We start from the raw sequence: 9,491 nt of genomic DNA, 5'->3' as shown, positions 1-9,491 counted from the left end.
TTCATTGGTGGTTGAGGCTGTTTGCCTCTTCTGTTCTTCAACTCCGCGTTGTAGCGGAATCCGTCCATAGACTCCATCGCCTTAGCGAGTTGCCGCGCAAGGCGTTGACGACGCCTCTGGCGGGCTCTCTTTGAGAGAGTCACAACGCCCTGAACAGTGGAGGCGTTGGCGGGAGTTGGGTTGACCTGATTGGAGGTCGGTGGAACTTCATTTGACGCAACTTCGGCGTCAGTTGGGTTGAGAGCTTCGTGGGCTTCCCGAGCAGCTTCAAACCAACGAGCTTTTCTCCCGGAGGAGAACTTCTTGGACTTGCGGGGGGAGGTAGATCCGGACGAGGACACGTACTCCTCGAACTTGGCTTGGTCGAACTCGTACTCGACCTCCTCCACGACCGGGATTGCAATCCGCGGCTGCGACGCATCGATCTCGTTGGCGAGATCGTCGGCTCCCACTGTGGTCGCCAGATTGTTCGCGGGGAAAACTGTTTTCTTTTTCATTGAAATAATTGTCATCTTGGATTACAAAGATCCGGTCTTTTATAGATCCGGTTACAACTAAATCAAAGAAAATAAAGAAAAATTACAACTTTCCTTCTGTGAACAAATCACGAGCTCCTGTTTTGCGGTCGCTCGTTTTGGTGGGTTCTTTGCCTGCGCCGGGGTTAATCCGTGGACCACCGCGCGATCTAGATCCGGTCGGATCTACACGATTATACGGGTATTATTCCACGAAGGGAATAATAGCCGGGAGGGATTAGTCCACCAAGGGAATAATCGCTCGGATCTCGAGATCTAAGACCAAGCTTAGATCTGGAGTGTGATCTCGTGTAGATTTCAGATCTGTTCTTTCTTCCTCTCGAAATCCTGCCTTTTCTGACGTGGATGCTCGCCGAGGATCAGATCCGAATGTGCAAGTCTTCAAGTCTTCAAAGCTCCGAGTTCGCTCTTCAATCCGGCAGAGTTTTGGCTCTTGAAATTCAGACCCCTGAAAATGAACATCTCTAGGCCTATTTATAGGCTCTCAGGACAGTGCCCGCAAACAGAGAAACGTCGGCCACCTCTGGGTGGCTCGGCTTAAGCCGAGCCCCCTTAGGTGTGGGTTTTCCGAGTTTTTGTGTTGTGTCCGTTTTCCGGTTTTGTCCGTGATTTGGTTGATTGAAACTCTGATTTGTTGATCTGATTTGGCAGTAAGTCTGATTCCTGATTTGGCAGTAAATCCACTTCTGAGTTCGAGTCCGAAACTGATCTTGATTCGATCGTGATTCGTCCGAGTCTGTTCCCGGTTGGATGACTCGTTGATTCTTTAACACTTGGCTTGATCCCGAACGCGTATGGATGCATTCCGTCGCTTGCGTGCGATTCGTCGATCTCGTCGCCTCGTTGGTTCGTCGGTTTGTGCCGAGCTGTGCTAAGGGACCTATAAGCAGTTTTATATGCCTACAGATACCCCCTCCAAAGTATTTCAGTCTCGTTCTTTTATAGAAGAGTCTGGAATACTTTGGATATGATCGTCCCCACCTTCACTCGGTGTAACGGGACCTTGGAATGATCTCCGTTCTTGATTCCTTCAATCTTCCAGGCTATTCGGTGCTTTGTCGAATATCTGTAAGAGTTCCGGTGCTGCATTTATTTTCTGACCGTTGTTGGAATTTTAAACTTGGAGTTGATTCCTGATCTTTTAGCTAAACATCGATTGGCGTCGAGTCTTTATTTGCAACGCGTTGTCCGGCGTAGTGTTGTTGAGTTATCCTTAAGAATATTTATAAAAACATATTCTCCAGGAACTTCTCAAACCAAAAATAGGGAATAGTTTATACTCATATACCTTATTGGAGTGATTTCTGTGCCCAAATGAGCTGAACCGGCTTAAAATGAGCCAAAAAAGGCAGTAAATCGGCTCAAAAAATCCTCCGACTCTTCCGAACAAATGGGAGAGGAGTGAGTGAATGATGGACTGAACCGTCGCTCGATTTGAAGTCGTTTCGATGCTCGGTTCGGCTTCAATTTGGATTCTAGTTCAAAACCGGTCCGGTCCGGTTCGGTTCGGTTTGGTTCAACCCGGTTCACCCTATAAAAAGGGGTCTTTTTTCTTTTTCTTTTCCTCCACCTAGGGCCGGCCCCCCCTCTTGTCTATTTTTTGCTTTTCTCTTCCCTCAAGCATCCGATCTCTCTAAAAATTTGATATTTGTCTTAGATCTAACCTTCCTTCGGATCTTTGACTGAGAAATCTCTCAAAACTTCCATATTTAGAGTTTCCTTTGAGCCCCTCGAGCGCGTGGTTCGAGCACCTTTCAAGATCTAGTTTTTGTCGGATTCTCGAGCCTTTCCTCAGGTATATCCTCCATAATTTTAGCATTTTTTATGCTTTATTCAATTTATGAATTTGTGGGACCACGGGTGAGGGTTCGGATTATAAGAACTCCCAACTCTTGCGGACCCGGAGCTCTCGCTGAACATCACTAAATTTGCTCCCAAACCATCTGCTCTGCTCCAACAATTGCATGAAGGGGACAGGGATGTCAACAACGCTGGGGGCCGACATCAAGTCGGGACGGTGAAGAACGAGCCACGCCATCAAATATGCGTAAGGGAGCTCAACCTTTGGGCAAACCAGCTCAGCTGATGGTTCAGAACCCATATGTGTAAAACTGCTAACCAGACCCCTGAGCCCGCAATGGATACTAGCAACCATTGCTGGGAGCAGGGAAAGCTCTCTCCCATAAGCCAGCTGAACTGCAGGGAAGAGCACCTCGATGGGTAGAGCGTCAGAAGGTTGGTGCGGGACGACACACTTCTTCAACCAAAGGGCAAGGTAGCCTGCTAATAGCGTCCGGGACCCTATAGACTTCTGTGCGCGGCGGAGAAAAGAGCGAAACTTGGTCCCCGCGGGAAAAGCTCCCTCAGCACTGCCGATAGTGTAGGAACGAACCTCAGCCTTTTCCAACAACTCATTAACGGCGGAAGGGGTCAACACGTCTAATTCATGAATGGGCGCACTGGAATCACCTTCCAAGTTCTGGAACAAGTAGCTGGCAAACTGCTTCAAGCTGATCTGCCTCTTCCTTCTCGCTTGGGGAGAAGTTTGGATCAAGGAAGTGTAGTAGTGGCAAGTAAGATCCCAGAGTGTGTCATACATGTCCGGAGTATCTTTCTTCATACACTCCAGCTGCTGGTTCGTAGGGAAGTACTCCTGATACGGACAGTCCCCCATCGGAAGACCCGAAACATAATGCATCTCGTGCAAGGCCAACCCTAGCTCACCACCGCTGGTCAGGAAGGTGTTGCTATCGGGCATATAAGTCTCCAGCAAAGCCAAGAAATGGCGACAGCTAACTGGGATTCCGTACATAGTAGCTCGTATGGGTGCATATAACCCACTACTCTTCAGATCCCTCTCCCAGCGCGCCAAGACGAAATCAGTCATGCGCGCCCACCACCCTTTGGCTAGTGAGGAAGCCCAGCCATAGCATCTGGGCTCTGGTGGAGGTAATCGCCTCCCCAGAAGAGCCAGACGATTACCCACAGTAGAGGCAGCTGCTGACGTCTCACCTGGGGGTGCAGTATCAAGGCCCGTGATCCCTGGGCAAAGACCACGAATATGGTGATACCCGCCAGAACCAGGGGTCTTAGAATGAGAGGTATATCCACACGGGACTCGCTCAGCATCCTTAGTAAGATCCCAGGACATCTGTCGCCTCACGGCCTGTCTCCTCAAATGGGTAAAAGAATATTGGCGGGGAATTGATGGAATGTATAAAAGAGCTCCTCCATCAAGAGTCAGCCAGTGCTCCTCTCCAAGAGTCAGTATAGCGGGGTCCTCGACATGATCCCCGAACAAGAAGCTCGGCTTCTGTAAAGCCTGAGTGGAAGTAGAATCAGCGGTAAAAGTGGCGTCTGTGATAAGCTGGCGCAAGCAATGGCGCCCTCCTTCCCGTACTAAACGGCAGGAATCGTCAGAACGATCCTGGTCAAACTGTGGGAATGGGCTAATGACTTGCCCAATGGAAGTGGAGGAAAAAACCTCCCGGCTACAACCGGCATTGGCATGAGCAGGAAGACTACCCGCGGGGAATTCAACTGCAATAAAATACAAAGATGGAGTCAGAAAATCCGTCTCATAAGTAGAATGATAAGCTCATTCACGGAATAATTGGAGAGACGATTTTGAGTGTCCTACACCGGAAGAACGGTATGCATCATCACGTGAACAACGTGGCAACATATACCGAACTACAAGGTGTAAGACAACACAAGAATCGCCCCAATATATCCGAAGACTTGAATTGGCTAAGCAAAACAAGTCCGAAACCTTAACCTCCGCGAAAGAGGTATCGGTTCTTCCTTAATGACCCGCTAAGGGATCAGTCAGGGATACAGAAATAGAGAATTCTCACCCCTGAAGGAAAAGTCTGCCGGGAAAGACGTCGTGGGAACCTCCTCCTCACTGTGCTGCGAATGGGGATAACTCCCGGAAGATCGATGGTGACGAGGAGACATCGGAAATCTGCAGTGAAAAGCAATCTGTCAGGTACAATATGAATACACGAAATTTAAGAAAGGGAAATTAAGCACTTGGACTTAAAATCCTATAAATAAATAGGATTTTACAGTTAAAGTCTAATTAAACCTACCAATTTTGTGCCCGCAAAACAATGATCGTTTTCGCGGTGAATTTTGGTGAAATACCCAAAATACCCTTTGTGTTCAAGGCCAAAATCTAGGTCAAGGACACGCGTGACCCGGGTCATGATCGTCACATTCGATCATATAACACCCCGGTACCCCACAATTTTGGTTAAAATTTGCAAATGAGCCCTTTTGCAGAATTTAACCAATTTTGCAAATAAACCCCTCTAACAACTTTTGGTCCTCTCGCCTAAAGTACCCCTCAAACTTTCGGCCAAATGAGCATGTAATATAGGTCTTAACTTCAGTCCTCTATTACATGAACACCACCCCAATTCTTTGGCCGAATTTGCAAATAAGCCCCCAAAGTTTTCAGCCCCATATTTGCACATAAAACCCTCAATAAAGTATGGTCTTTTTGCATAAGACACCCATCCCAATTGTTACCAAAGGGGAATGAAATCCAAGCCTCAAAATTTCAGTCCCATTTTGCAAATAAGCCCTCATAAATTTCAGTCCCATTTTGCAAATAAGCCCCCCAAAATTCGGCCATATTGCCTCTTTTGCACAAAACACCCCAAAACATTGTGCATACACAACCTTTGCCTACTACAAGAATAAAAATGCAATCTTTACAAGAAAATAATAGGATTGTGAAGAGGGGGGGACCACGAAAACCAAGACACCCCCATGGGGTGTCTCGGCAAAACCGAGACACCCCAGGGTGTCTCGGCAAAGCCGAGACACCCCAGGGTGTCCCGGTTTTATCGGGACACCCCCGGGGCGTCTTGAGTCTGTTTTGACCCCTCCGAACCTTGTTTGACCCCTAAATTGTTTTTTGAGCCCCAAAACACTCCGATTCTTCGCCAATGGGTGGATATTGACGAACTCCAAAAGTCAACGTTTGACGATTCAAAACCCTAAGGTGGACGTCGGTCAACGCGTAACCCTAGGTCAACGCCAGTCAGCACGTTGCAACAAAAGTCAACGTTTGAGGATGAAAATCCACACCAATCAACGTTTGACGATCCAAAACCCTAGGGTGGACGCCGGTCAACGCGTAACCCTAGGTCAACCCCAGTCAACGGGTTGCACCAAAAGTCAACGTTTGAGGATGAAAATCCACACCAATCAACGTTTGACGATCCAAAACCCTAAGGTGGACGTCGGTCAACGCGTAACCCTAGGTCAACCCCAGTCAGCGGGTTGCAACAAAAGTCAACGTTTGAGGATAAAAATCCACACCAATCAACGTTTGACGATCCAAAACCCTAAGGGCGAAGCCGGTCAACGCGTAACCCTAGGTCAACCCCAGTCAACGGGTTGCACCAAAAGTCAACCTTTGACGAATCAAAACCCTAAGGGTCAATGCCGGTCAGCGCATAACCCTAGGTCAACGCCGGTCAACGCATTGCGACAGAAGTCAACGTTTGACAATCCGAAACCCCAAGGGTCAATGCCGGTCAGCGCATAACCCTAGGTCAACGCCGGTCAACGCGTTGCGACAAAAAGTCAACACACGGTGATCCAAAACCCTAAGCCAGCATAATGTGGCAGAGGTAGTTCAAAGTCAACTCAGTGACACGAGCCAAACTCAATTCATCAGCTGCAAGCTCGAGACTCCAACGACGGCCAGACGAGGCTATTCGTCAAAGCATCGGATAGATCGAAAATCGAAAGAGTCAAGAGTTGAAGCTAACTACGCCGACTGAAGGCCAGATCAATCACATCCAAAGTATTCCAGCCTCTTCTATAAAAGAAACGAGTCAGGAACACTTTGGAGGGGGTATCTGTAGGCATCAAAAATTGCCTATAGTTCTCCACAACCGGTTCAGTGTTAACGAGCGACGATGAACGTCACCATCCAATCCACATGAGCCTAATCGACGTCGACGAACGACTAAAGTGAATCGACGAGTTACGTGAGCGGATAGGACTTCGGAATCACGAAGACCCGGACCAATCGGGTAGCCCGGCACCGCTCGCAAAAAGGACAATGCCCTCCGTGCCTCGACTACTCTAAAGACAATCCAACCATCAGAGCGGATCGAACTCTTCTTCACGCATCCAACGCACCCGGAATCACTCAAATCCGAGTTCGTACGAAGAATCTACGGGGAAACGATCAAAACACACCTACGGACGTCTTGGATTCCCAAAACACCCCCAGGGGGTGTCTCAGAAATTCCGAGACACCCCAGGGGTGTCTCGGAATTTCCGAGACACCCTAGGGGTGTCTCGGATTTTTGGAGACACCCCAAGGGTGTCCCAGATCTGTGCGGACACCCCTGGGGTGTCCTAGATCTGTGCGGACGCCCCCCCTCTTGTTTTCCTATAAATAGGACCCCCTTACCTCATTTGGAATGATCTGGATTTTTGGAGAGCCTCGGCGAAGCCCTGCTGCAGCAAACACTGATCGAGCACTTCAACCGAGGAGGAGAGGTCTAAATCAGCCTTCATCACCCGTTCTCATCCTTCCTTAGTATTAGCCTTTAGCGTTAATACTAAGAAGAGCTATTACCTCGCTTTAGCCGAGGTATACGCTTAGAACTTCTAGATCTCACGCGGATCGACGAAGTTCTGTCCGATATTTCTGGATTAGAAGTTTCTAGATCTCACGCGGATCGACGAAACTCTGTCCGATTTATCCGGACCGGATCTGATTGCCCCGGTGGTCCACGGATATCAACATCCCCGTCACAGGCCAAAGACCCACGCAAGCGAGACCGCACCAAAACGGGATCTCGTGTTTATTTTCGATAAAGTTGTAATCTTTGTTTTGGTTGCATTCTTGTTGTAACATTTGAAGTTGTAACAGATTCAAAAGCAATGAAAACACCGACTTTCACCGAAAACAATCCGTTCCACATGTAACGTTGTGCTAAAGGAATGAACTCCCTTAGACTTAATGCTACGACTTTGAATACGTAGACTTTGCCCTTGTTACGGGAATAGGCTACCCGGCAACACGTGTTAGGTGTTGACTTATCCCTACTTAGGATTCGGGATAAAATTCCCCATGCACCAAGTGCGCGGATTGGAAGTTGAAAGTTGTGTCAAAATAGGAGAGGAAGAATTTTACATTCTATCTCCCGCTGGAAAGGAAACTAGAGGTGGGATTCCCCACCCCCAGTATCTGGAAGGATGAACTGGGAATGGGATCTCCACTCCGAGCACCCGGAATGATGAACTGGGAGTGGGGTCGCCACTCCGAGCATCGGAAAGGTCCGAGGAGAGGAAGAATTTTATATTCTATCTCCCGGTGCTGAAGAGGAAGAATTTTATATTCTATCTACAGCTAGAAAGGAAACTCGAGGTGGGATATCCACCCCCAGAATCCGGAAGGATGAACTGGGAGTGGGATTTCCACTCCGAGCATCAGAAAGGATGAACTGGGAGTGGGATCTCCACTCCGAGCATCGGAAAGGTCCGAGGAGAGGAAGAATTTTATATTCTATCTCCCGGTGCTAAAGAGGAAGAATTTTATATTCTATCTTCAGCTGGAAAAGAAACTTGAGGTGGGATTCCCCACCCCCAGTATCTGGAAGGATGAACTGGGAATGGGATCTCCACTCCGAGCATCCGGAATGATGAACTGGGAGTGGGATCTCCACTCCGAGCATCGGAAAGGTCCGAGGAGAGGAAGAATTTTATATTCTATCTCCCGGTGGAAAAGAAACGAGAGAGGAAGAATTTTATATTCTATCTCCCGTTGCCGAAGAGGAAGAATTTTATATTCTATCTTCAGGCGGAAAGGAAACTCATTTTATATTCTATCTCCAGCAAAAGAGGGAAACTCGAGGTGGGATCTCCACCTCCAGAATCCGCAGGATGAAACTAGAAGTGGGATCTCCACTCCGAGAATCGGAAAGTTCAAACGACCCTAACTGTCGTAAGGTTTGGTCATTTGACTCTGAAGAGGAAGAATTTTATATTCTATCTTCAGAACTGGAGAGGAAGAATTTTATATTCTATCTCCAGCAAAAAAGGGAAACTCGAGGTGGGATCTCCACCTCCAGAATCCGCAGGATGAAACTAGAAGTGGGATCTCCACTCCGAGAATCGGAAAGTTCAAACGACCCTAACTGTCGTAAGGTTTGGTCATTTGACTCTGAAGAGGAAGAATTTTATATTCTATCTTCAGCTGGAAAGGAAACTCGAGGTGGCACACCCCCAGAATCCGAAAGGCTCAAACGACCCTAACTGTCGTAAGGTTTGGTCATTTGACTCTGAAGAGGAAGAATTTTATATTCTATCTTCAGCTGGAAAGGAAACTCGAGGTGGCACACCCCCAGAATCCGAAAGGCTCAAACGACCCTAACTGTCGTAAGGTTTGGTCATTTGACTCTGAAGAGGAAGAATTTTATATTCTATCTTCAGCTGGAAAGGAAACTCGAGGTGGCACACCCCCAGAATCCGAAAGGCTCAAACGACCCTAACTGTCGTAAGGTTTGGTCATTTGACTCTGAAGAGGAAGAATTTTATATTCTATCTTCAGCTGGAAAGGAAACTCGAGGTGGCACACCCCCAGAATCCGAAAGGCTCAAACGACCCTAACTGTCGTAAGGTTTGGTCATTTGACTCTGAAGAGGAAGAATTTTATATTCTATCTTCAGCTGGAAAGGAAACTCGAGGTGGCACACCCCCAGAATCCGAAAGGCTCAAACGACCCTAACTGTCGTAAGGTTTGGTCATTTGACTCTGAAGAGGAAGAATTTTATATTCTATCTTCAGCTGGAAAGGAAACTCGAGGTGGCACACCCCCAGAATCCGAAAGGCTCAAACGACCCTAACTGTCGTAAGGTTTGGTCATTTGACTCTGAAGAGGAAGAATTTTATATTCTATCTTCAGCTGGAAAGGAAACT

General features: G+C 47.8%; 1 protein-coding gene across 1 annotated transcript in view; it reads right to left on the bottom strand.

Moving 5' to 3' along the window:
* The window catches only part of LOC109821534, a 7,553-nt gene extending 2,546 nt beyond the window's left edge, over positions 1–5,007 (bottom strand). Inside the window, exons 1-4 of the mRNA XM_020387715.1 lie at positions 4,945–5,007; positions 4,394–4,520; positions 3,261–4,076; positions 2,929–3,005 (exon numbers count right to left, since the gene is read on the bottom strand). Of these exons, the coding sequence (XP_020243304.1) occupies positions 2,929–3,005; positions 3,261–4,076; positions 4,394–4,520; positions 4,945–5,007 (1,083 nt within the window). The remainder of the gene's footprint in view (positions 1–2,928; positions 3,006–3,260; positions 4,077–4,393; positions 4,521–4,944) is intronic.

The sequence above is a fragment of the Asparagus officinalis genome, chromosome 8 (genome assembly GCF_001876935.1).
Source record: "Asparagus officinalis chromosome 8, Aspof.V1, whole genome shotgun sequence".
NCBI classification, from domain to species: Eukaryota; Viridiplantae; Streptophyta; class Magnoliopsida; order Asparagales; family Asparagaceae; genus Asparagus; species Asparagus officinalis.
Note: the sequence above shows the minus strand (reverse complement) of the source record. Positions and strands in the feature narration are given on the sequence as shown.